The sequence below is a fragment of the Aspergillus viridinutans genome (assembly GCF_018404265.1).
Source record: "Aspergillus viridinutans IFM 47045 DNA, scaffold_12, whole genome shotgun sequence".
NCBI lineage: Eukaryota > Fungi > Ascomycota > Eurotiomycetes > Eurotiales > Aspergillaceae > Aspergillus > Aspergillus viridinutans.
The window spans coordinates 625484-651941 of record NW_025091228.1 but is presented as its reverse complement, the minus strand read 5'-3'; the positions used below and the strand labels follow the sequence as shown (position 1 = coordinate 651941).

The following is a 26458-nucleotide window of genomic DNA, read 5'->3' as shown; positions in this document are numbered from 1 at the left end:
GTTGGTCCCTTCCGGACGATCCGGGGTTAATTATTATCTTCTTCTTGATGATCCTTATTAATTTATTACAATGAAGAATGGATCCAAAAGGATGAAAGACATTCAGGCTTCCAGGCCAGCCCATGGATATCTAGTATCTAATTAAATTAACTATTGACGAATGTCTATAAGAAAGGATCAATTGCCTACCTAACCATGAAGAACGTCTCAACTGATTAATAATAATAATCAGCCACAATTGGTGGATGCCATGTCCGAGGTCAATACTCGATGGGGGCCGAAGCCCTACGACTTGTGTAATTATGATGAAGGACATGATATCACAGCCTTGACTAAAATGCAGGGATTCTACAGGTCCTGGACGGCCTTGATGACATTCTTGATGAAAGATAGAAATCATGTTGAAATTACCAAGATTAACTAAGAAGAACTTGCATACTTACAGAGATGGTGGGGAGGAGAATAAATAGACGGTGAGAAGTCACGGGAACAGACAGTAAACATCATTCTTGGCAAGTAAGAAATCACCAATATCCATCTCCAAGGCTGGACTCTTCCAGCCAAAATAAACGACCTCCAACCGAGGATGTATGATCTATCACATACTGGATAAAACTCAATGAGCTTCGGATGTGCATATGATTCGGCGCCTTCGAATCTTTCACCGTGATGGTTCAATTCCATCATCTGTGTCGCTTGAGCTTCCCATGGCCAGGCTCTCTCCTTCATAGTACAGTCCCGATACAGTGACTGCATCGGAATAGCAGAAAGCAGAAGCTATCACGATCATGACCACCGTCATCATCATCATCATCATGTCGTTACTATGTCCAGAACCACAAGGGATGAAATAATCCTTAGATGGATATTACGAGACAGGTTGGCCCTATACGAGCCCCTTCATCAGCTTCTTCCATCCTCTATGCCGTCTAGCAGCTCCATAGATTGTCGGGTCTGCACCGTCGATAGCTGAATTTGATACTCAAGAGGATCACCATTATCATCAACTACGTCCGTGATCTCTGAGGACACCCTCTCTCTGATCATCGTCATGGCCACTGCCTACAATGCCATAGAAGACTACGGGCTCATCGGGGACATGCACACCTGTGCTCTTGTGAGCAAACAAGGCAGCTTGGACTACATGTGCTGGCCTGTCTTTGACTCTCCGAGCGTCTTCTGCCGCTTGCTAGACATGCAGAAAGGGGGCTACTTCAGCGTTTGCCCGCCTGGTTCTTCCCCCAATATCCTCAATAAGCAGCGGTACCTACCGTACTCCAATATGCTCGAGACACGATGGACCAACGAGGATGGCGTGGTGACCATGCTGGACTACTTCCCTGTGTCTCCCAAGAAGAGTGCCCAGTCGGCCAGGATCCTGTCCGGGTATTGCCCCTGCAACGAGCCAGGGGTCAACCGGTTCAAGTCTGGGTTGCGGCACTCCGGCGTGGTCAGGAAGCTGGAATGCAGCCGTGGCGATATGGACCTGCAAGTGGAGATCTTCCCCGCGTTCAACTACGCCCGGGACACCCACACCACCCGGTCCAAGCTCGACAACGACCTGAGCAAGCATCAACTCCAGACCGTCCACTTTGAGAGTGAGACGGAGAAACTCCAGCTGGAGATCTTCGCCCATTCCAAGCAGGTCGAGAGGGTGGGATTTCCCAAGGTGAAGTTCAGCATCGAGGAAAAGCCAGGCATGAAGGGCCGCGGCCTTGTCGCTTGGATCAGGCTCTCACAGGGCCAGACCATGACCTTCATCGTCCACAGCCCCGAGAAGATCCTGCCCAGCGACGCCATGATGGAAGCCTACCTCGAAAAATTGGAAGAGGAGACGTTCGACTACTGGACCTGGTGGACCCGCCAGTGCACCTTCCGCGGTCACTACCGGGAAACCGTGGAGAGGAGCCTGCTCATCCTCAAGCTGCTGACGTACAAGCCCACGGGGGCAATCGTGGCGGCGCCCACCTTTTCCTTGCCGGAGAACGTGGGCGGCAGCCGCAACTGGGACTACCGGTACTCCTGGGTCCGGGACACGGCCTTCACACTCTACGTCTTCCTCAAGATGGGCTACAGCGATGAAGCGGAGGCGTACGTGAACTTCATCTTCGACCGGATCTTCCCGCACGCGCAGCAGGACGCCACGCCGAACTCGAAGCGGCCCTTCCTGCCACTCATGTTCACCATCCGCGGCGAGTACGAGATCCCCGAGGTGGAGCTGAGCCATCTGGAAGGGTACAAGTGCAGCAAGCCCGTTCGCATCGGCAACGCGGCCGTCTTCCACACGCAGCTGGACATCTACGGCGAGCTGCTGGACAGCATCTACCTGTACGACAAGCACGGCAACCCGATCACCTACGACCAGTGGCTCGCGATCCGGCGCATGATCAACTACGTGATCGGGGTGCGCCACGAAAAGGACATGTCCATCTGGGAGTCCCGCGGCCAGATCCAGAACTTCCTCTACTCCAAGATCATGCTCTGGGTGGCGCTGGACCGCGGCGTGCGCCTCTCCGAGAAGCGCTCCAGCCTGCCCTGCCCGGACCGCCTCAAATGGATCCAGGTCCGCGATGAGCTCTACGACGAGATCATGGAGCGCGGCTACAACTTTGACCGCGGCCACTTCACCCAGAGCTATGAGAGCCGCGACGTCCTCGACGCCGCCGTCATGATCGCCCCGCTCGTCTTCTTCTGCCCTCCCAACGACCCACGCTTCGTCAGCACCCTCGAGAAAATCCTCCAGAACCCCAACGAGCAGGGCCTCTCCAGCGCCAAAATGGTCTTTCGCTACGACCACGAGAAAGCTCGCGACGGTAACCGCCCCTTCCATCGCATCATCTCATCCCATTCCCTCCTCATCCTGTTCTATCACTAACAAAATGTAACAGGTGTCGGCGGCCGCGAAGGCGCCTTCATCATGGTCACATTCTGGCTCGTCGAAGCAATGGCCCGCGTAGGTTTTCACCGTCCACCAGCCCCCCCCTGATCAGTTACTAAGAAGAGGAAAACAGGCCGCAAAATACAACGTGCCCATCCCGAACCTCTGGAAACTGGCCCTCGCGCACTTTGACAATATCCTCTCCTACTCGAACCACCTGGGCATGTTCTCCGAGGAGGTCGCCATCTCCGGCGAACAGATGGGGAATACCCCGCAGGCGTTCAGCCATCTGGCCTGTATCAGTGCGGCGCTCAATCTCGAGAAGATGGGTCGGGATCAGGATGAGAATTCTGTGTGAGCCTCGGTTTGGGTGTTGGGTTCGTTTCAGGGTTGTCAAGCTTCAGTGTACGCGTAGTTTGGAGGTTATTCATGCTTAGACTTTCGCAGGTTGATTTTAGAAGGTTCTTTATTTTACACAGGCTAGAAGCAAAATAGGATTGTTCTCTTTTCTTTACTCTAAGAGCAATTGAATTGTTCGTATGATCACGTAGGTTGTTTGGGCAGGTCTACCGGTTACAGCCTGATTAGCCATTCTCCTCCCCGACCACCCTGCTCTGGTGGAAACTGAGACAGCTCAGCATCCGGCGAATTCTTCAATGTATATTGTTGTCCGTTGCTTATTTCGTTTTCCACATCCCCGCCTTCTATCTGTCTGGTTAAATGCATCATGTCGTCAAGGCCCTATTCTCCCGCAATATGCTCTATTTTGGCGCGACAGGTGGTTTCACCCCACATACCTTCGCCTTGAATGAGCCTAGGGAGTAAGCTTCGCCTCTGAAATTCAGATCCACATTAACCGCCTTTCCTCTGCCCAGCAGCACCAGGCCCAGGTGAAGGACTTGCGCTAGCCGAGTTCCGAGTATCCTTGACCGATACAGAACGTGAAAAGGCCCCTGCCGTGCCGATCGTCGTACTAGCACTGCGAAGCTCAATTTTCTTGCGTTCCATTTCAAGCTGTAACCCCGGAACTGTTAGCTTCGGTTTTCCGCTGGATCGGAACTGAGTTGGAAGTACATACCACTTTGCGCACTCTGGTCAGTGCAGCTGTATCACCGGCCACGATTGATCGACAATCGTCTACATGATAAGGAGGCGAAATAGTGACGGCATCTGCCACGACAATATTGGGTCCGTCCCACCGTGCGGGCATTGTGCGGCTAAACGCATCGAAGATCTCCTGTGCCTCTCGCGTGACACCCTTTCCACGCCGGGCTTCGCTCTCCTGCAATTTGGCAATGGCGCTGGCCTCTCGAGCCCTCACGGCTCGAATGTCAAGCGCATGCACCGGCGGTACGGCATCGGAGAAGGAGGGGCCTTCGGCGGAGTTGGCAGTGGGAGCAAGACACAGAAGCTGGAATGACTGGATCCGCGATACCGGGATAATGCGATAATCGCCCGCTTGTGTCTGTTTGCCGTCGGCTGTATTGATAGCAACGAGATTTGTGATAGGACAGGCGGTAAATAGAGTGCCCTCGATCGTTGAAGAAGTGGGGGGTGCAGTACTAATGCGAATGCTATCACGGGAAACACTCAGCTATAGAACATAGGAGGCTTGCGGGCTCTAGCTGCACCAAAGCATCCCAAGGGAAATAGTACTCACCGTGCGCCAATTGCGCCGCTCAATGCCACTTCCAACGGCACCATGGCAGCTGCCATTCCCGCACTTGTAGCTGCACCCGAGGGACCTTGCGCTGGTGCTTTCACTCCGACACCGTGGCGCTTGTTCTCTGCCATATGAATGCCGCCCTCGACAGAAGCAAGTCGAAAAGAGGTAATCAAATACCCCTAGGTCTTCCAGAAACGGGAGCGAAGGTAGCTGCTGTATCGACGAGTATGCGCCGACCGAGCCACACTGTTACAAAACAGAAAGCCGACCGTACCGAGTTGCGCCCAATTCTCACTCAATAGATGTCGTCCGTTGAATTCAGGATCTCCGCCGCAATCACTTCTTCGCGGCAGTGATGGAATCGACCAGTTCGAACTAAGTAGGACGTTGCGGGAAGAGGAAAATAGGTTGGCAAAGGAGCGACGGCGGAAAGGAATAACAACGAGAAGAACGAATCGACGCAACCAATGCAAGACGGAAGAAAATGAACAATATTGGGAAAAAGTCACTGCCAAGCAGACAGGATGATTGGCTGTGGCTGCTGGCTTGGAAGATGGAAGACGAAGGATGTCGTCGTCGGGCGGAGAAACAGAGAGGTCTCAGTGTTTTGGAGATGGACCAACGTTGCACTGCGGGCAGCTCATCACCGCCCAATCGAGTCTAGCGGCATCACCGATGAGCAAATCATGTACACAACACTTCTTCTCGTCTACATAGCCATTATGATGTCAAAGCATTTATACAACATTTGAACTATGACTCGTACTAGAAACTTGTACTAGAACAGAAGAAAGCATTCATCCATTTCCGTGAGGGACCATTAAAGAAACATGCATCTAAGTACACTGATATAAGTCATTTTTTACCGTCATCATCTATGTGCCCCCGAGCCATAGACAGGCCATACCGCAATTTTCGAGTCACACTTTCCTCTCAGGGCAACGAGGTCTTACGTCCAGCGCAGTGCGTCGTGTCTCCATCAGAATTTAAACAACGTAGGTGGAAGCGGACACGTCACCACCACGGCCGGTCCAGTTGACGTGGATATCCTTGCCCTCGGGGTAGTTCTCGTTGGCGCACTCGGGCTTGATGCGGAAGGTGTGAGCACCGAAGTAGTCACGCTGAGCCTGCAGCAGGTTGGCAGGGAGGTCCCGGGTGCGGTATCCGTCGTAGAAGCTGAGAGCAGTGCTGAAGGCGGGGGTGGGGATACCCCAGAGGGCGCCCTTGCTGACGACGTTTCTCCAGCCCTGCTGAGCCTTCTGGATGGCGGCCTTGAAGAAGTTGTCGAACAGGAGGTTCTCCAGGTCGGGGTTGTTGCGGTAAGCGTTGGTGATGTCCTTGAGGAAGACGGAGCGGATAATGCAGCCACCACGCCACATGAGGGCAATGGAAGGCTTGTTCAGCTTCCAGCCGTACTCGCGAGCAGCCTTAATCGATCATTGTCAGTTATTGTACATAGCCAAGGGAGATGTGCAAATGCTTTACCTCCTGGATGAGCATGAAGCCCTGAGCGTAGGAGATGATCTTGGAGGCATACAGAGCCTGCTCGAGGTCATCGATGAAAGCCTGCTTGTCACCGGTGAACTGGGGGGTAGGGCCGTCGAGGAGGCTGCTGGCACGGATACGCTCGTCCTTGATGGCGCTCAGGCAACGGGCGAAGACGGCCTCACCGATCAGGGTGACGGGCATGCCAAGGTCAAGAGCGTTGATGGCGGTCCACTTGCCGGTACCCTTCTGGCCGGCCTTGTCAAGGATCTTCTCAACGAGGGGAGTGCCATCGTTGTCGTTGAAGTAGAGAACGTCACGAGTGATCTCGATCAGGAACGAGTCCAGGACACCCTTGTTCCACTTGGCGAAGACATCGGCAATCTCGTTGACGGGCAAGCCCAGACCACGCTTCAAGATGTCATAAGCCTGTCGTCATATTAGTCGCCTGTTCCTGCAGAGTATCTGAGAAAAAAGACGTGGCTTACCTCGCAAATCAGCTGCATGTCACCGTACTCGATACCGTTGTGAACCATCTTGACGAAGTGACCGGCGCCCTCGTCACCAACCCAGTCACAGCAAGCCTCGCCGTCGCTCTTGGCGGCAATGCTCTGGAAGATGTCCTTGATGTAGGGCCAGGCCTCCTCGTTACCACCGGGCATCAGAGAGGGACCGTAGCGGGCACCCTCCTCACCACCGGAGACACCGCTGCCGACGAAGCGGATGCCCTTCTCCCTCAGGTACTTGGTGCGGCGGTTGCTGTCGGGGAAGTGGGAGTTACCACCGTCGATGATGATGTCACCCTCCTCGAGGTGGGGCAGGAGAGACTCAATAAAGTCGTCGACAGGCTTGCCAGCCATAACCAGCAGCATGATACGGCGGGGGCGCTTCAGCTTGGCGCAGAATTCCTCGACGGAGTGAGCACCGACAATGGACTTGCCTGGATTGAATCAGTTAATTTGGCGTTCCCTCAATTGAGTCTTATTAGTGAGAGCCTCACCCTTGGCCTCATTGTCAAGGAAGCGGTCGACCTTGGAGGTCGTACGGTTGTAGGCGCAGACAGTGAAACCGTGATCAGCAACGTTGAGGATCAGGTTCTGGCCCATAACGGCCAGACCGATGAGACCGAAATCAGCACTAGGTAAAGGACGCGCCGGTGCGCCGACATTGATGCCGGCCAAACGGGCGCTTAAGTCAGTTGGTAGATTCTCATGTACATAGTTGAGATAGGACTGGGAAACGATTTATTGGGGAGCTGCAGGTGCATGGTTCAACGGTACGAAGGTTGAAAAATCCACAAGCTCAATTTTGAGCTCCTTATAGCTCAAGAGCAAGCTTGTCCAGCGCAATGTATAGCTTTGCGGCGTTGCCATCAATGCCGCAAAGGTAGCGTAGCGGATTGAAAGCCAGGGGGATAGAGTGATGATGATGTAGTGGATGGAAGCGGATAAACTCCAGAGTACTTACACAGCTTGGTCAGACATGATGGAAGGTTGAGAAGAGGGGTATATGTGGGATGAAGTTGAGGGAGATAGACCGTAGACGAGGAATCTACAGAAACAGCTCCAATAGAAGATGATGAAAAGATGAAGGGTATAGAATGGATTACGGAGAAGAAGAAAAGGAGAAGAAGGGAAGAGAGCGAAGAAGATGTCAGAGCCGGATTATTATTACCTATTATTTTATTACTAGGGGTTAGGTGTAGTTAATTACGGACCTTGGATGCTGACGGAGCAACCTTCCGTCATGGTGGGACACTTGCACAGGACAAGAAGTGGACAACGGGCGGGGCACCAGAAGCAACAGAGGGAGCAGAGTCGTCCGGTCGTAGATAGAGTAACACTGGAAGCATCCATGGAGACCACGGAGTTATGGATGATTACTTTAGTATTAGTTGATCATAAATCAATCCCACGGATGGTGGGATTGCTAGACAACTGCAAAGGACCCCAACACTACTAGGCATTACCTCCTTTCTGAAGAACACTGGATATGCTACTACATACTCTGTACACACTCTCACAAGGTCCTTGAACAGTTCTATCATCGTTGTCCCTCATTGATAGGAACAGAGAAGGAACTTCGGAGAGGACGGTAGTTGATGGCGGGGCACAGGAGCTGTAAATGGAGGGGCAGACAGCCAAAAAATGTGCTGGACTAACTGGGAGCGGTGCTAGTGCCTCCAAGTCAGGTATGCTCGGTGAAGCAAAAGAGCCCATATACTTCCGATAACGACATGAATAATAATTACTCCGTCTATCAAGATTAAGGTATTATTAGGCATGATTGCTAAAGCAAGGCTACTTTTGTGCTATCTCCGTGGGAATGTTGGCTTTATACTCGTCTATACTCTGCTCCTCCGGGCTTTTGTCGCATTCGGTCTAGCACTTAACATTGCATGAAAACTGAATCCCTTCGATAAGCTGGTAGTAGAGCTCTAGGGCTACACCAACGACCAACGGAGTTTAGATGCCAATTATCTAGAAGATTGTTTTCCTACTCACAGAGATTTCAAGAATAATACAGCATCTGATGGATTACTGATGCAGAAGATCTCGTCTCTCTCCCATGACGCCGTTGTCGGCTATTGCATTACCCAAAGCGGCTTAGGGTGGGGGTTGCATCATTCTGCGGTAAATCCGTTGGGCGGCTTAGTCATTGAGTCAGTGGCTGAGCCGCTGCTCGGGAACAATGATTTGCCGCAATCCGGAGACCCCTACGGCAAGGCAGAGGAACCAGCAGTGTTTTCTTTCTCTTGGCGCAACATGGACAGTAAGCTGGATTGACCTACCTTGCGATTCAATATTGCCTCCGGACAAGGACTCAAACTCTCCTGTCGACACCTTCCGCGACAATCTCTCTTCGAGACATACGGCCGTCAAACACACTCTCTCTTTTCCGTTCGGCTCAAAAGTGTTGACTGCCTCTTGCATCTTTCGATTCCACCACCAATCTTCCATTGCTTTCTACGCAGTTGAACGGCGATTCAAAGGTCAAAGGATACAAGTCGAGAACGAAGATTGTCGTTGTGCATCATTCACTTGCCTCAAAACCCATATAGATTCAGGATTCGGGACCTTTTTCAGGCGTGACGTCTGACGTGTGACTGCTCGTCAGTCAGGCCCTGAAGGTACGTGTCTGCTGCTACTCCTGCACGCGGCGCAATCAAACCATCCATACCGTATCTCTGTTTCGAACGCTCCGTTCATCATGTCCTTTCCGCCACCTCCAGGTCTCAAACAAACACCATCTTCGCTCCCCGCGCGGCCACCAGCATCCGCAAGCACAGCCGCCGCATCTTATCAACCTGCATATTCGGCCGCGCCCTCATATACGGCTCCAGCTGCCAGCAGCGGATATGGCGGGACTGGCCCTCGGGCAGGCTATAATTCCTTCACAGCGTTCCAGCCTCGTGCTGTAGCTTCCAGTCAGCCTTATCGTACCAGCAGTCCGGCCGTCTCTACGCCGCCAGCTACTGCCGCGGGTTACTCGGCGCCGGCTGCTACAAACTATGGTAGTTACTACTCTCAGACACCGCAAACATACCAGGGTGGACCGACTTCTTACGGCTCCGCACAGTACAGTGATACCACCTATGGCCCGTCTGTGCCTCAGATTCAAAATCCATTCACTGCTACAGGGACGGGGAAGAATTACGGACGCAATGACTCCGGTCTAGATCCCGAGACAGAAGCACAAATTGCGCAGTGGCAGAGCGCTTATGCCAACAAAGAGGAAGTTCCGGGAGGAGGCAAGGTAGCAGGTCGTCGCGACGGAGCTACGGGAATGTCAAGTGCTACCGTGGGAACCAACACACCGACCAGTGCGACAGCGACGAGTACCCCCACACCTGTGCCGGGCCACCCAGAGCAATCTGCCAAGACCGTTGTGCGTTCCGGCGGTGGCCAGACGTGGACCGATCCGACTCTGCTAGAATGGGATCCGGCGCATTTCCGACTCTTCGTGGGGAATCTCGCGGGCGAGGTGACCGACGACTCGTTGCTGAAAGCGTTTTCGAGGTATTCATCCGTTCAGAAAGCGCGAGTCATTCGGGATAAGCGCACCCAGAAGAGCAAGGGGTATGGATTTGTCAGTTTCAGCAACGGCGATGACTACTTCGCGGCAGCTAGGGAGATGCAGGGCAAGTACATTGGCTCACATCCGATTTTGCTGCGACGCGCCACCACGGAGATCCGTCCGACGGCTAACACCAAGGGCGGGAAGAAGAACGCTGGCGGTCAAGGCGGAGGTCAATCCGGGGGGAAGGTCAAGCACGACGGCGTCAAGAAGCTGGGCAAGACGAGGGGCGGACTGAAGATTATAGGTTGATGAGCATCTTCCATTGCGTATATCAATACAATTAATGATTCGTAAGACATGTCATTTTGTGTATATGTACTGATCGCATGAAATATAGTACAAATAATACTGTCGTAAGTATTTTCAATCAATCGGTTGCATGATATACCCAACTCCAAGCGCCATTGCCCATACTTTGGACATCAGATAGTCAACCAAAACCAAGAATATAAACCTGATATAAACCTGATATCACCACTGAGCATGCATGCATTATGCAAGACCAATATCTATGAACGACATAGATCAATGTATAAATATGTTGTTTTGTTCGTTTCTCTCGCTTCTGACTCGGTCCCATCAATCCCGAATTAGAGAGCATCGAGCGAAAGACACAGGTGATCCTCGTTTCTATACTCTCATCGACGTCGAGCCAAACGGCGTGATTCATAACGGACATGGCGTAGTATAAGGTAGTTCAAATCGTAATGCATCAAGTCATGCACAGCATATCGTGATCGTCGTCGAAATAATCCGTAAATAGTGAGTGATAAGAGAGGTCACCCCTCCTCAGCACCCTCCTCATCAACAGCCCGTTTCTTGGAGAAGAAGGAGACGTGGTTTTGCATAGCGTAGATGCCGAAGCCGGCGAGGGCGAGGATGATGAAGAGGATGATAATGATAATGGCGATGGTGATGTTTTTTTGGACCATTTTGTTCGTTTCCTCCGCGAAGGAGTGGATATATATATAGAAGTTTTAGAGGGCAATGTAGATATGTAGACCTTTAAAACGGAAATCCTCCGTAAGGGGTGAAGAAGGAAGAAGATGCGAGAATTCTTCGAGGGACCATGTGCATCGCCGGGTACTTTTAAGGGACGTGGCCCAGCCATGTTGATTTCCTTGTGAAGTATCGACTGTCGGTGGCTGGGCTGTTGGACAGCATCGTGTTCCTCCGCTCGGGAAGAGATGAATATAGCCTGGCCCTATTCGTTGGGCAAGCCGATCCTGATTGGGTTGAGGGTACTTAAGCTGTCGGGCTAATTGTTAGGCTGACCAGGTACCAAGTACTTTGGGCCCAGCCTCCGCATTTATCGAGGGCTACAGCCTACAGGATTGACAATTGGCAGGAGGCACGTAACTCATATTGAGGGCCAGTTTTTTCCTATCGAGGAAGATTGATGCTGTTGAAGGGTCTTCTATATGATAGGAAGATAGCGTCTTTTTAAACGCATCATGCTTGGCTTGAGTCCACATTCCACACCATGTGGCAGATTTACTACACTAACTGCAGCCTCAGTCTAGGAATCCCATTAGTTTAATGACGTCTCTGAAAGCTGAAGAAGATCTTGAGCTGCAAAAATGACCAGAATGGATGCCTCACAGAAGAAGGAGTGAATGCGACATTATATTAATACTTCGTACTACACCAAGACCTGGATAAGCACTTTGGTGTATAGAGCTTTTTCCTTTTTAGGGAACATCCTCTACGTCAACGTCACTGACTACTCTTATCGGTTCGATCAACACCGATCCGATGCTTGGCATTTCTGTACGATGACCCAATTTCTCGACAACGGTTTGATTCAGCTTATTGCAAAGTTATTCTGTCTTGGCTACGCTACTGGTTAACGGAATGCTCGGGTCCATCCAGATCGCAAGTGATGATCTCATTGTGATCGTTTGGGCGATTCCATCGATGAACATGCGCACATGACTGGACAGATCCCTGGATCAGAACACTGCATCGATGGGAAACACACAATACAATCGGACACTCGGGTTTCGTGTTCTCCGATGCGAAGCTGCTCGTATCGGCATGAATCAGGTTGATGGATAGTGATGTTGAGCTGAGCTTATTGATCTGACTGATATGCACAAATATGCTCGGTCAATCCAAATCAGACATCCGGGGAAGACATTGCATTGAAAACTCCCTGACGTAATTTGTTTTCATTTCTCATCCCTACGGGTCATTTCTACGCTTTCTCTGTCTTCAATGTGCAAGTCCTTTATTATACATGTAACCTGATCTGCAGCCTGCATCATGGACACTGAGCGCGCCGTAGAGCGTCAACAGAAAGTGAATGCTTCCTCAGAAGCGCAATCTTCTCATGACATTGCGAATTCTGCAGCTTCACCAGCAGCTTCCGGTTCCGACACTGGAGACTATTCTTCAAACGACGAACAACCATCGACTGCATCCAAGTCAACTCGGGATGGACAGTACGATGACGACCACGTCAACCGTGTTCTCTCCCGTCGACAGACCAGCCATGGAAGCAAAGGCGCCGAGGATATGGCTCAGATTGCGAAGCTGATGTCTCGCATGTTTGGGAAGGAAAGGAAATCCGTTTCTGACGAGGAGAAGACCAGACATGCTGGTGTCATATGGAAGGGCTTGACAGTGAAAGGGGTTGGCCTGGGAGCCGCCCTGCAGCCTACCAACGCCGATATCTTTCTTGCTGTGCCTAGATTCATCAAAGGCTTGTTGACGAGAGGCAGAAAAGGAATCGGTGCCGGCCATCAGCCATTGCGGACCATACTCGACGACTTTACCGTCTGTGTTCCCTTGTAACTTTGATCAATGAACTGACTGACTGTGTTCAGGGCTGCGTCAAACCACGTGAGATGCTCCTGGTTCTTGGACGGCCGGGGTCCGGATGCTCGACTTTTCTGAAGGTGATTGGCAATCAAAGGGCGGGATATAAAAGTATTGAAGGAGACGTACGCTATGGTGGCGCAGATGCCGAACTGATGGCCGACAAATACCGGTCTGAAGGTACAGTTGCTACCTCATCCGCACTGCAAGCATACTTTCGCTGATTAAATCTGCAGTGTCCTATAACCCCGAAGATGACCTCCATTATGCAACTTTGACCGTCCGGGATACTCTGTTGTTCGCTCTTAAAACTCGCACTCCAGACAAAGATTCGCGCATCCCAGGGGAAAGTCAACAGGACTATCAAAACACATTTCTCTCTGCCATTGCCAAATTGTTCTGGATTGAGCATGCGCTCGGCACAAAAGTGGGCAACGAGCTCATCCGTGGTATCTCAGGAGGAGAGAAAAAACGTGTATCTATCGCCGAGGCCATGATTACCAAAGCCAGTACACAATGTTGGGATAACTCGACCAGAGGCCTTGATGCCAGTACAGCTCTGGAATATGTACAGAGTCTGAGAACTCTTACTGACATGGCGAATGTATCCACGGTTGTAGCGCTCTACCAAGCCTCTGAGAATCTTTATAACCTGTTTGACAAGGTCATGTTGATCGAAGAGGGCAAGTGCGCATACTATGGAAGCGCGCAAGATGCAAAGGCATATTTTGAACGCCTAGGGTTTGAATGTCCCCCGCGGTGGACCACCCCGGACTTTTTGACATCGGTCAGTGATCCACATGCGCGCCGTGTCAAAAGTGGATGGGAGGAGCGAGTCCCGAGATCTGGTGAGGACTTTCAGAGAGTGTACCGCAAGAGTGATACGTACAAGGCTGCCCTGCTGGAGATTGACCAGTTCGAGAAAGAGTGGGAGACGCAGGAGCATGAATGTGAACAGGCGAGGCGGGAAATGCCCAAAAAGAACTACACCATTCCCTTCTATGATCAGGTCATCGTTCTAACTCGTCGACAATTTCTGATTATGTACGGCGACAAACGGACCTTGGTGGGAAAATGGTCCATGTTGACCTTCCAAGCTTTAATCATAGGAAGTTTATTCTACAACCTTCCGCCCACAAGGTTCGTCGATATGTCCACTGAAGGATGATTTTCAAACTGACCTATGTCCTAGCGGTGGTGTATTCACCCGGGGAGGCGTCATGTTCCTTATTCTCCTCTTCAATGCCTTACTCGCGATGGCAGAACTTACAGCATCTTTCGAAAGTCGACCGATCATGCTGAAGCACAAAAGCTTGTATGACTATCTCCTGCAGAACGAAGTACAGGACTGACTGTTTCAGCACCTTCTACCGCCCATCCGCCTATGCTCTAGCCCAGGTGGTTGTTGACGTTCCATTGGTCTTCATCCAGGTCACTCTTTTCGAGTTGATTGTATATTTGTATGCATCCTGTCAGGCTTCGAGTCATGCACTTTGACGCTAACTTTGTCGAAGTATGGCAAATCTCTCTCGGACGCCGTCCCAATTCTTTATCCAGTTCCTGTTCATATTCAGTCTCACAATGACAATGTATTCTTTCTTTCGAGCTCTCGGGGCAGTGTCTGCTTCTCTTGACGTCGGTATGTGCCAAGTGTGCTTTCCTTGACGAAACCTTCTTTTGCTAATTGAGCAGCTACTCGGCTCACCGGAGTTGCCATACAAGCATTGATCGTCTATACAGGTAGGATGAAATTCTCTCGGAACGACACCCTTTCTCACGTCACTCAGGTTATCTCATCCCGCCATGGAAGATGCATCCGTGGTTGAAATGGTTGATCTGGATAAACCCCGTTCAATATGCGTTTGAAGCTGTCATGTCCAATGAATTCTACAACCTCGATATTCAGTGTGTAAGGCCAAATATTGTACCTGACGGCCCCAATGCGCAGCCCGGTCACCAAAGCTGCGCGATCCAGGGAAGCAGTCCGGACCAGCTAGTTGTCCCAGGTTCGAGTTACATCAAGACTGCTTTCTCATACACTCGGTCTCATCTATGGCGGAACTTTGGCATCGTCATCGCGTGGTTCGTTTTCTTCGTCGCCTTGACGATGTTGGGTACGGAGTTGCAGCAACCCAACAAAGGCGGCAGCTCAGTTACAACTTTTAAGAGGAACGAAGCGCCAAAGGTTGTTGAGGAAGCAGTGAAAAACAAAGAATTTCCCGAGGATGTGGAATCAGGACAGAAGGAGAATGCTGCCAATGCAGATCCCGAGAAGACCCAATCGGGAGAGTCTGGGAGTGAAGTCAAAGATATCGCTCAGAGCACGTCTATCTTCACTTGGCAAGATGTCAACTACACCATCCCTTATGAGGGTGGGCAAAGGAAGCTTCTGCAGGACGTACACGGATATGTTAAACCCGGCCGCCTTACTGCCTTGATGGGAGCTTCCGGAGCAGGGTCAGTCATGCCTATCATGACATTGAAAGCAAAGTAGCTGACACAGGTCATTACAGGAAAACTACTCTACTAAATACTCTGGCACAGCGGGTCAATTTTGGTGTCGTTACGGGTACCTTTTTGGTAGATGGAAAGTAGGTCTTACTGCCACGGTTCGCATCCTGGACGTCACTTACAACTTTAGGCCACTTCCTAAGAGTTTCCAGAGAGCAACTGGGTTTGCTGAACAGATGGATATCCATGAGCCCACCGCAACTGTTAGGGAGTCTCTCCGCTTCTCTGCGCTTCTGCGGCAGCCTAAAGAGGTGCCTATTGAGGAGAAGTATGACTATTGTGAGAAGATCATTGACCTACTTGAGATGCGCCCAATTGCCGGTGCAACTGTGGGCTCTGGAGGGACTGGCCTGAACCCCGAACAACGCAAGCGACTCACCATTGCAGTGGAGCTGGCAAGTAAGCCTGAACTTCTGTAAGTTGAGGCCCCAGGCACATTACTGTGGCCTCAGGCAAATCACTGACTAAGGCGCGTTGCGTGGACAGTTGTTTTCTTGACGAGCCTACAAGTGGCCTTGATTCGCTTGCCGCGTTCAACATTGTGCGGTTCCTTCGACGGCTTGCGGACGCTGGGCAAGCAATTCTTTGCACGATTCACCAGCCGTCTGCGGTCCTATTCGAAGAGTTTGATGACCTCCTACTGCTGCAAAGTGGTGGTAGAGTTGTGTACAACGGACAACTGGGACAGGACTCGAAGGATCTCATCGAATACTTCGAGTCGAACGGTGCTAAGAAGTGTCCGCCTCATGCGAATCCTGCCGAAGTACGTCTTACACCTCGTCTGCTCAAGTTTAAACTGACATGGCTCTCAGTACATGCTCGAGGTCATCGGCGCGGGCAATCCGGACTACAAGGGAAAGGACTGGGGAGACGTCTGGGCCCAGTCTCCTCAATGCAAACAACTGGCCGAAGAGATTGACAGAATCATCGACTCGCGCCGCAATCGCGAAATCAGACAGAACAAAGACGACGAGCGGGAATACGCAATGCCCATCTGGACCCAGATAGTGACGGTCACCAAGCGGGCGTTCGTCGCATACTGGAGATCTCCAGAGTATACTCTCGTAAGGGTGTGTTTCTTCCTCGGAGAGTAGATGCTAACAGCCACAGGGCAAATTCCTTCTCCATATCTTCACCGGGCTCTTCAACACGTTTACCTTCTGGCATCTGGGAAATAGCTACATCGACATGCAATCGCGGCTCTTCTCGATCTTCATGACTCTCACCATCTCGCCACCCCTGATCCAGCAGCTTCAGCCCAGATTCCTGCACTTCCGGAACCTCTACGAATCACGCGAGGCCAACTCGAAGATCTATTCATGGACCGCGATGGTCACCAGCGCCATCCTCCCGGAGCTCCCCTACTCCATCGTCGCAGGATCCACCTACTTCAACTGCTGGTAAGCTCAAGCCCCTTCAACCCAGCTCGAACCATCTCTCACAAGACCGACACAACCAGGTACTGGGGCATCTGGTACCCCCGCGACTCCTTCAGCTCCGGCTACACCTGGATGCTGCTCATGGTCTTCGAGCTCTACTACGTCAGCTTCGGCCAGTTCATTGCCGCCTTCTCCCCCAACGAGCTCTTCGCCTCCCTCCTCGTCCCCAGCTTCTTCACCTTCGTCATCGCCTTCTGCGGCGTCGTCGTCCCCTACGCCGCCCTCCCCCACTTCTGGCGTTCCTGGATGTACTGGCTCACTCCCTTCCACTACCTGCTCGAGGGCTTCCTCGGCGTCCTCACCCATAACATCCCCGTCCGCTGCGTCAGCAGGGAGATGACCCAGTTTTCGCCCCCACCAGGCGAAACCTGCCAGAGCTACGCCGGCGCCTTTGCGAAACAGGCAGGCGGGTACGTCCAAGACGCACCGGGAGGGCTATGCTCGTATTGCCCGTATTCCGTCGGGGATGCGTTTGTACGTTCTTCTCCTCCTCATCCATGTCTGTGTCCTTGGTATTGACTGATGTTCTCATTCCAGGCGGCGGGTTTCAACGTCTTCTACTCGCACAAATGGCGCAACTACGTAAGTTGTCTCTCACTATTTTTGCAGGCGAATGACCTATTGACAAAAGCAGGGGATCTTCTGGGCTTTCACCATGTTTAATTTCGTGGCGGTCTACTTCTTCTCCTGGCTTTATCTTCACGGCGTGGGGGATTTGAAGCGGTGGATTAGTGCGCGGAAGGCGAAGAAGGGTGTACAGTGATAGTATTACCAGGAGCCAAAACCTCTTGTTCGGTCTCATGTATTATGATCTAGATATCCAATAATAGCAGACTTCCTTGCGAGAACTGAAGATGAGTATATATCATTCCAGTATTTGTACAGTTAGATAACAGTGCCCAACATGCATTCGATGCCTTCATAACTACGGCCCAGAGCTAGGCGGCGGCGGTCCAGACTGACTAGCCAAGTTCGAAACGGTAAGAGGCTGGTGACTGTGCGGATTCCACGTATTCGGCGCTGTGGCCGGCGGATTTGTAGCAGAAGTGTGGCCACCATCTGCGCCATTCATTAATCGAGGACGCTTGGCCTGCGGACCTGTTTGGGGACTCCGGAGATAAGGAGAGGTGTTCTGGCTGGATGGGGCCGAGGCGCCCCCGGTATGCGAGGACGATTGATCCGGGCTGGAGGCGTGGACGGGGCCAGGAGCGGGCTGCAGCGCTCGCGACCTGGGGTGTGCAGACGGAGGCGCAGACGCCGGCGCAGAGGCAGGCGGTTCATCCGTCGCGCGGGGTTTGGTGTCCGTACTGCTGCGATCATCGAGCGGAGGATTGCCATACCCGACGCCGACTCGGCCCATGGTCTTGTCGTGCATCACAACCCGCTTCCACTTGGCAACGACGCTATCGTAGTCCCACCGAGGCGAACCGGGGCTGATCTGGCTTTCTTTGGCATCTAGCTCTCGCGCAACAGCGGGTGGGAGGGGGAGGGTATCCGGCGGGAAGAGCGCGAATTCTCGGGGCCATTGGCAAGAACCCAGCTTCTCCACCTGCGCGCGTAGCTGGTTGGCTTCCTGCTGGACGCGAGCGAGCTGTTCGCCCAATAATTTCCGTTTCTCCGCCTCACGGGCGAACGCGCGTGTAATCTCAAGATGCCACGCCTCTAGTCGGGTCTCCGGGGGCAGTGAGGCCCAGTGTTTGAAACCCAGCTCGAGATGCCTCAGGCTCATGTCTTCATGTTGCTGTGCGCTGCGGCTGATCATATTAGCGTCCAGGCCGAGTCCCGGCCGACCGGGAGAGTTGTTTGCGGATTGCGCGGACAGCTGGTCGGATTGCCACTGGTCAATCTTCGCTCGGATTGCCTGTCGTACAATATCGAGATGTTCTACCCCAGGAGGTTTCAATGGGAAAGATGACAGCGACGGGAACGGATTGGTAGAGAAGAGACTGGGAGGTGGGGGCAGCAGCTGAAGACAGAGCGAGGGGAATGTCTCCGACTGAATATCGAAATCGAACGGCGAAAGCCGAGGTCGCATCCGGGAACTACTGTGCGCATTATTATTAGCAAGGTCTGATTCAATTTCCTGGCACATTCTTCAGTCGCAGGGACCGAGTGCTGACGGGCACGCACGTTGCAGCTTTGATATTATCCAGAACCTCTCGCAGAGCCAGCTCCAACGCCCTCATTGTATCCGGATCCTTGGCGCTGGCACCCCTACTCGCATAGTCCGGAAGATGCACCCCCCCTGTTCGAGGCTGCGAGGCCGCGAACCGCGACGCCTCCGGCGTCTGACCTGGATTGGGAATATCATTGATGACCCCGGTCGCATGCCACGTAGGCGTGTTAAACATCATCCTGATCGCGCCCTCGCGCGGCTTCGCGCCGTGTTCTCCGCCTGCAAAGTGCTCCGACGGGCCCTTGCCCATGGCCCGTTCAGGAGTATCCCGTTTGCCGGAGGATGTGCGGGCCTGCCGTCTGGTGATGCCGCTTCGAATGCGCCGAATCTCTTCAACATCGTGGATCCCGTCGGGCTTTTTCTTAAAGAGAAATTGATCCAGGTGTCGGCCGAGGGATGACGATGTGAAGGCCTGATGACAGTACTGGCATTTTCGATCCTTGACGGAAGCCTGATTCTTGGATTGGCCTGCCGATTGGGACTGGTTGTCTTCGCCTCCACCAGGAGAGTGTTCTGGGGTGTCGTTCGGACGAGAGGGTGTGGTTTCCGCCATTGTTTCACAAGGGCGTGAAAAATAATCAAGTTGTTGGCGAACGTGGAGTCGCAGTGACACCAGAAACGCGTTGACCAGCTCGCATCCGAGGAAGCTCTGCAGCTCAATGCATGAAAGAAGCAGGCCCGCGCTTGTGCGTCACAGCTGGAACAAGGAAGAGTGGGCCCCAAGATTGGAAGTGAGGGACGTGATAAAGCTGCAAGTGATGGGAAAAAAAAAAGAAAAGATGGCTGAGCTGGAACGAGGAGGAGAAAAAAACAAAGTAGAAGCAAGGAAGTAGAGAGGTAGAGGAAGAAGAACGAGAATGTGGACGTGACGATCGACGAGCGCCAAGCTTTGCGGTGGGGAACTTCGAGTCTGCGTCTTTTGCTCCGAGGTTGAGACAGATACGGTTAGATAGATAGAACATGAGGATATCTCCCATTTAACAATGCCTTTCCAGATAGCTGCTACAATGGCTCGAAAACGAATGGGACACATGATGTTATGGCTGCGCTTCATGATGCTACCTCCGTGGCTACTATCAATAATAACAACCAGCTGACCGCACATCAATCAAGTAGAAACCAGAAACAAGACCTATTGTGATGCCTCTTTGACCTTCTCACCGATATACTCAGCTAACGTCAGCATTTTCTCCTCCTGGAATCGTCGTCCGACGATCTGAAGCCCGGCCGGCGCCCCGTGGTAGATGTCGGCATCATCTGAGAAAGGTTAGCAAATGGTTTGGAGAAAGTGAATCCAGTGAATCAATAAGATGAGCTCACAATCTTCATAAACTAGCCTGTCCACCTCGCTCAGGAAGTCATTTCGTGGTTGAGACACGTCAATTGTTTTGTCTGCACGAGTCACGGGGAACACGACACTGGTGTAGTCCAGCAGATTCACGAATGATGAATAACCAACATGAGGATATTTCTGAGGAATCACAGCCGCATGTGGTGCACATGGGCAGATGAGTCCGTCCACCGGCCGTCCAGTACCTGTCAGTTCAGCAGTACTATTCCAGTATTCCATATAGAGCTTTTGGTATTCGCGCTTCTTGACGTTCAACGCTGCAACTTCCAGGGCCGTCTTGTGACTGAGTTTAGTTTTCACTATAATCTGTGGAGCAGGTTCTTCTCCAGATAGTCCAAAGTGATACTCGATATCTGCTCCACCGTCCGAGGTGAAAGCTTGATCCTGTCGGAGTCAGTATACTTTGAGCCTAAGAAAAGTGGACAAGGGACGAAACATACGGCCAAGTCGACTGCGATACTGTGAGATGGAGGTTTCCATTCAATGACCTGATGTCCAACTTTGTCAGCCTGCCCATACGCATTGCCATAATTCTCTTACCCTGTGTCCGAGCTTTTTCAGCGTCTCCTCTACGGTCTTCATAGCCCGTGCAATAGGAGGATGAAGCTTGACTATCCCGTCATCGTGCATAACAGCAAAAGCAAGCTTGGAAGGATCGGCTGCTGACTGCTTCACCAGAGTCCCGACCTCTCGTTCAATATCTTCGCGCCAGGGTACCTCGAGCACCAGGGGATCATGGAACCAGGACTCTTGGCTGAGTACAGCCTTGAAAAGCAGTCTCAGAGAGCGCGCTGTTGTTGCAAGCGGGCCAATAACGGATAGGATGGTATTTTGGCCGTCCATGGAGTTTGCAGCGCCCTCGTAAGGTACCCTGCCGGACGAGGGACGTATTCCGCAGAGGCCGTTGAATGCAGCCGGTATACGGACGCTACCGCCAATATCAGTGCCAAACCCTCCAGGAGACCCTCTCAGGGCGATAAGCGCGCCTTCCCCGCCCGAGCTTCCTCCACAGGAGAGAAGTCGGTTCTGCGGGTTAGTTGTATACTTGATGATATGGTTGACTGTTTCTCCTGCCATCAGAGTCGCAGGCACACTTGTCTTGCAGTACAGCACAGCTCCGAGGTTGCGAAGCTCCCTGACAAGCTCGCTTTCAAACACGCCTTTTCTTGGATCTTCCTTTTTGCCCTGGAACGTACCGATCCAGCCGACATATCCCATCGTCGTCTCCACGCCCCGCACATGAAACTGGTCCTTCAAACTGACCGGAAGACCGTGAAGAGGCCCAACAGGCTTCTTATGCTCAGCGAAATAGGCATCGAGCCTTTTGGCGTCTTCAATAGCAGCCTCGAAGAATACTTCATGCAGACAGTTCACCTGGACACTGTCAACAAACGGCATACAGTATAGTTGTTAGCAGACGTACAAGCTGGTGTGCCAGAGCAGCCCTATGGCAAAATGCCTCCGTTACCTCCACAGCAGTCCAGTTACCAGATGTCGTCTGCTTCGCGATGTCCACGGCATCGCTTCCAGTAATCTCTAGCTCCCGAGGACTCAAGAACTGCTCAATGTAACCAGTAACATCCCGTAGTTCGGATGGTGATGGGACCGGAGTCTGAATCCTCCACTTGGCGGGAATTGCATCGAGGATGGACTGGCGTTTGGCATCAGCCAAGGACCTCCAGTCTGCAGTCATTGTGACTTAACAGCTTGGTTTATTAGAACTTATGGGATATAATTGAGGGGTGGCGTAGTAGAAGGGATACCTCGTCCGGTAGGAAACGTCCACCTTAAATCGGGTGCAGACAGTTGGAGAACGGGGCCATCTTCCTTATCTTAGGTGCCAGGAACTTCATATCTTTTCCGATTAGGCAGGTCGAGTAACATGCCCTGGTTTGAGACACCATGAAGGTAACCGAGGCCGTCGATGATTATGCGCAGTGTGGTATGATAGTCAGTCGCAGCGGGGAACGTGGGGCAGTGTTATCTATCCAGTAACGTCTGAGATTCAACTCGTATTCTGTTCTCCAACAGGGTTATACAGTTGGAGAACCATCAGATGTGAGTCTATGGAGTAGTTGGAGTCCTACGGAACATGTTCGGCATTGAGGAGACTCGGTAAGATTGGTAGTAAGCTAGTAGGCTAGTAGAGGCCTGGCGAATCTCTGTCCTTTCCCGCAATGGGTATCCGAACAACTGAATTGACGAATTTCAAGAAGATACCATTGAACGAACGAAGTCTTTATCCTCAGCATAGTAGTAGCGGTTCAATCTATTCTTTCAATATCCTCGAGCTTCTGCACGGCCCGTCTCGGAGAGGCCGGCTACAATAATGCCCCAGTTACTGGATTCTATACCAGATCTCACTTCGCTATGTAAGCTTGGAAGGAGTAATATATATCCAATCCCATGATTTCAATAACAGGGCGCCCCGTAGACTCATCGTCATTTGGGCCCAGCCGGAAGGGATGATGGTGTCGACACATGGTAGCCTGTTATATGTCAAACTGGATGGTAGATTCTCCTGGCTAACAGGATGATCTATCCATTGGCGACAGATGACCTGCCTCGCCCTCATGGAGCACATGACGCTCGTCTCTGACTGGCATACATCTATAGAGATAACCAGAGAGGGATATCATAGAATCTGAGACCTCAGACCGTCAACCATGAGACTCAGTCGCAGACATTTGTCGGACGTTTAAATTTACTCGCTTGCCGGCCATCCAGCCCTTCCACTTGCCAAATTGTGTCTTATCAGTTGTGTTGGAGGTACACCATGGCCAATCAGCCAACCATTCCGGGCAAGTGCCAGGGACAATTTTCGGTACTGCGTGCCATGCAAAGCGAGAGGTGCCATCCATGTACACGGCATCCCCCGAGCGAAGACGGATGATCTCACAATCAGTCCCATCGTCGTGGCTGATCAAGAAGAGGCCATCGCAGCCGAAACTGATGCTGATCAAGCCCACATCGCACTCCTCACTGACATCCCGATGAGGGCTCAGATTGTCGCCAGGGGAATAAACATTCAATATGGCCGCCTCGGCTTTTGTTTGAGGAAAGGCTGCGTGCAGCACATTGGCAATATCAGCAGGAAATGCAGGCGGGGGTCCCGAAGGATATTCTTTAGCAGTCCAGTCGTATTGACCACCAAGGGTCACCCAGCGCAGCTTCCTGGTGAGCATTTGCTGAACGGTAACCGGTTTATGGACGTGCGGGTCTTTGGGAAATAAGACTCTAGATGGATCGTCTTCAAAGAAAGAGACAATCTGTGGCACGGTGGAGCCATCTTCAGGTGGGGACACGGCGGTGTTGGGTTGACTTGCAGCTTGACCAGGGTAGGTGACGTGGTAATGCAGGTGAAGATTGGTCCGATGCTCCGGATTTGACAAATCGCGATGGAACAATCGAGAGAGTAACTCTACTTGAACGGCAGAAGGGAATATGGAAGGGACCATTTGCAAACCTACCACATGTTAGGAGTTGATTGCTCTACTTCTTGGTTGCGCTCGCTTTCAAGGAGACCAGGGCTGTGATATGCTAACCAGAGACGGACTTGTGTGTATAGACAGGTATGGTTTCAGGAGGAGAGTCCTCATGTTCTCTGGCAAACTGCTGGAGAATCGGGCGAAGGTTCTGACTCGATACGCAATGCGACAGAGATATATTGTCTGGAAGATCATTGGGATTCAGAGCCTTTAGGTCAATTATTGTCCCATCAGTATTGATCTCAGAAATCGTGGCCTTTTGAAGAGTCTTGTAGCGTTGTCGGATGGCCTCAGGGGGTCGTTCATGAGCATTGAGCTCTTTGATATGAGGCATGGTATTGTGCAAACTGCGGGGATAAGCTTTAGAAGTATAGAGGCCGAGTCAATTCAGTGATCGCCAAGGATGAAGGCTATCTCGCGATGTTTATCACTTCAAGGGCAGATTCATCCCACAGGAATTAAGTGGTCAGTCCGCAACTTGGGTTATTGATTGTCTAAGCTCTGGTATGCCCCATCATCCGGTCAGTGTCGCTGTTCAAATCCCAGAGACAAAGAGAGAAACGAAGAAAAAAAGAACCATCACGGAACGCGCTCACCGCCTTTGTCGCGTGGGAATCGTTTTGTTTGTGTACATCCATTGATTATTCTGGTCTGACCGCCTTTGTCTCCCCACCATCAAAAGCAGGGACGAAAATAACAAGAAGCCTCGTTCGATTCAAGATTACTCGACTCGACGATCCGATCGACGGCCCTTCAGACGCACGTCAATTGATCAATTTTGGTCAATCTTGACCTTGGCCCTTGGATGATCCTGTGTGGTGTCTGACGCGGAACCGGCCAGCTCTCCCCCTAGCTTGGAGTTTCCATTCATCCCTATCCCCCCCTCCTCGCAGCTATTAACATCAATTGAAACCCCATCTTATTCCTCCTTGTCCGATAGCGACCTAGTGGACACTGTGCATTTAACACTGTTCGACCCCACTTGCCAGTAGTCTTGCCCAGCAGTTAGCTCGTGATTCCACCGGCCCTACGAGCAGAAGTTGATTATCGATAATCCTTGGCAAGGAGACTGTCACCATGGAGAATTACCAGAAGCTTGAAAAAATTGGAGAGGGTATGTACAATGACCTAGTTCCTGCATGTTTACCATGCTATTTCTAGTCCATTTCCTCCAATCACCACCATGGAAATAATCGAGCTGACCCGTTATTCCCATGGCTAGGAACCTACGGTGTCGTCTACAAGGCCCGTGAACTCACTCATCCCAACCGTATTGTTGCCCTGAAGAAGATCCGACTTGAAGCAGAAGATGAAGGAGTTCCGAGCACTGCCATCCGTGAGATCTCCCTTCTCAAGGAGATGAGCGATCCGAATATTGTACGACTTCTGAACATTGTCCATGCCGATGGCCACAAACTCTATCTTGTTTTTGAATTTCTTGATCTCGATCTCAAGAAGTACATGGAGGCTCTTCCTGTTAGCGAGGGTGGACGTGGAAAGGCATTGCCCGAAGGTTCTGCGTTGAGCAAGAACATGGGACTGGGAGATGCTATGGTCAAGAAGTTCATGGCCCAATTGGTGGAGGGAATCCGTTATTGCCACAGCCATCGTATCCTGCATCGTGATCTCAAGCCTCAAAATCTGCTCATCGACCGTGATGGCAATCTGAAATTGGCCGACTTTGGTCTGGCAAGAGCATTCGGTGTCCCTCTGAGAACCTACACACACGAGGTGAGACCATTGGACTATATTGACTGTCAATTCAACATAGAATACTTATATAGTGCTTCAGGTTGTGACGCTCTGGTACCGATCTCCCGAGATCCTGCTTGGTGGTCGTCAATACTCTACTGGCGTCGACATGTGGTCCTGTGGCGCTATTTTCGCCGAAATGTGCACACGCAAGCCATTGTTCCCTGGCGATTCCGAGATTGACGAGATTTTCAAGATCTTCAGGTATGCTTATTCGTTGTGGCAATTGGTGTATTGAGGGTCATTTTATTGATTCACGTCTCGCACCACAGACTCCTTGGTACTCCTGACGAAAACACCTGGCCTGGCGTCACCTCATTCCCTGACTACAAACCAACATTCCCCAGGTGGAAGCGCCAAGATCCCCATACACTGGTCCCTGGCCTGGAGGAAGATGGTCTTGACCTTTTGGAGGCTCTACTAGAGTACGATCCCGCCCGTCGAATTTCGGCCAAACAGGCCTGCATGCACCCATATTTTGCACACGGTACCGCTTACTACTCGGGCCGCGGTCGGAGAAATGGATATCACTAACTGAAGACTTGTCACGATGTTTACTCGTTCCTTTGTAATGTATGTATGCATGATGAGGCTGACAAATGCCGAAAACCACTGGTTGGCAACGCAGCTGACCTCGCTGACCTCGCTGACTTACTAACCCTGCTGGCCTGTGACTCGTTACCAATGTGTCGGGCGCTGCCTCTTCTTTCATTTCATCTTATCTTTTGTCTTTTATTGGCTGCAATTGTTGTTCTACGGCGTTAGTGTGGTGTGATAAGGCAGGAAAGAGGTTAGGTTACTGGATATTCATG

The 26458-nt window shown here is 51.7% G+C and overlaps 9 protein-coding genes across 9 annotated transcripts; 4 read left to right on the top strand and 5 right to left on the bottom strand.

Annotated features, from left to right (window-relative positions):
- Positions 1-1051: 1051 nt before the first annotated feature.
- Positions 1052-3236, top strand: Aspvir_002637 (glycoside hydrolase family 15 protein; the record flags this gene model as incomplete). Its single annotated transcript, XM_043274235.1, has 3 exons — positions 1052-2813; positions 2889-2953; positions 3012-3236. The coding sequence occupies 3 exons, from the start codon at positions 1052-1054 to the stop codon at positions 3234-3236; spliced, it is 2052 nt and encodes a 683-aa protein (XP_043130170.1).
- Positions 3237-3730: 494 nt separating this feature from the next.
- Positions 3731-4672, bottom strand: Aspvir_002636 (anticodon-binding domain-containing protein; the record flags this gene model as incomplete). Its single annotated transcript, XM_043274234.1, has 3 exons — positions 3731-3892; positions 3957-4452; positions 4539-4672. 3 exons carry the CDS (start codon positions 4670-4672, stop codon positions 3731-3733), a joined length of 792 nt encoding a protein of 263 aa, XP_043130169.1.
- An 858-nt stretch (positions 4673-5530) lies between these two features.
- Aspvir_002635 (NADP(+)-dependent, decarboxylating phosphogluconate dehydrogenase) lies at positions 5531-7513 on the bottom strand (the record flags this gene model as incomplete). The annotated part of the gene is made up of 5 exons (XM_043274233.1): positions 5531-5971; positions 6030-6458; positions 6518-6969; positions 7030-7217; positions 7497-7513. 5 exons carry the CDS (start codon positions 7511-7513, stop codon positions 5531-5533), a joined length of 1527 nt encoding a protein of 508 aa, XP_043130168.1.
- A 1726-nt stretch (positions 7514-9239) lies between these two features.
- On the top strand, positions 9240-10358 carry Aspvir_002634 (RNP domain protein; the record flags this gene model as incomplete). Its single annotated transcript, XM_043274232.1, has 1 exon — positions 9240-10358. One exon carries the CDS (start codon positions 9240-9242, stop codon positions 10356-10358), a length of 1119 nt encoding a protein of 372 aa, XP_043130167.1.
- A 2016-nt stretch (positions 10359-12374) lies between these two features.
- Positions 12375-17642, top strand: Aspvir_002633 (putative ABC transporter; the record flags this gene model as incomplete). Its single annotated transcript, XM_043274231.1, has 16 exons — positions 12375-12887; positions 12938-13109; positions 13166-14069; positions 14122-14244; positions 14291-14389; positions 14444-14568; positions 14622-14669; positions 14717-15386; positions 15443-15520; positions 15571-15855; positions 15927-16203; positions 16253-16504; positions 16551-16840; positions 16900-17353; positions 17417-17461; positions 17514-17642. The coding sequence occupies 16 exons, from the start codon at positions 12375-12377 to the stop codon at positions 17640-17642; spliced, it is 4464 nt and encodes a 1487-aa protein (XP_043130166.1).
- A 162-nt stretch (positions 17643-17804) lies between these two features.
- Aspvir_002632 (uncharacterized protein) lies at positions 17805-19608 on the bottom strand (the record flags this gene model as incomplete). Its single annotated transcript, XM_043274230.1, has 2 exons — positions 17805-18921; positions 19010-19608. 2 exons carry the CDS (start codon positions 19606-19608, stop codon positions 17805-17807), a joined length of 1716 nt encoding a protein of 571 aa, XP_043130165.1.
- Positions 19609-20187: 579 nt separating this feature from the next.
- Positions 20188-22099, bottom strand: gmdA (putative general amidase GmdA; the record flags this gene model as incomplete). The annotated part of the gene is made up of 5 exons (XM_043274229.1): positions 20188-20312; positions 20376-20790; positions 20847-20894; positions 20947-21780; positions 21830-22099. 5 exons carry the CDS (start codon positions 22097-22099, stop codon positions 20188-20190), a joined length of 1692 nt encoding a protein of 563 aa, XP_043130164.1.
- A 967-nt stretch (positions 22100-23066) lies between these two features.
- alkB (oxidoreductase, 2OG-Fe(II) oxygenase family) lies at positions 23067-24228 on the bottom strand (the record flags this gene model as incomplete). The annotated part of the gene is made up of 2 exons (XM_043274228.1): positions 23067-23872; positions 23952-24228. The coding sequence occupies 2 exons, from the start codon at positions 24226-24228 to the stop codon at positions 23067-23069; spliced, it is 1083 nt and encodes a 360-aa protein (XP_043130163.1).
- Positions 24229-24971: 743 nt separating this feature from the next.
- nimX (cyclin-dependent serine/threonine-protein kinase CDC28) lies at positions 24972-26180 on the top strand (the record flags this gene model as incomplete). Its single annotated transcript, XM_043274227.1, has 4 exons — positions 24972-25008; positions 25117-25625; positions 25687-25850; positions 25919-26180. The coding sequence occupies 4 exons, from the start codon at positions 24972-24974 to the stop codon at positions 26178-26180; spliced, it is 972 nt and encodes a 323-aa protein (XP_043130162.1).
- Between the last annotated feature and the right edge of the window lie 278 nt (positions 26181-26458).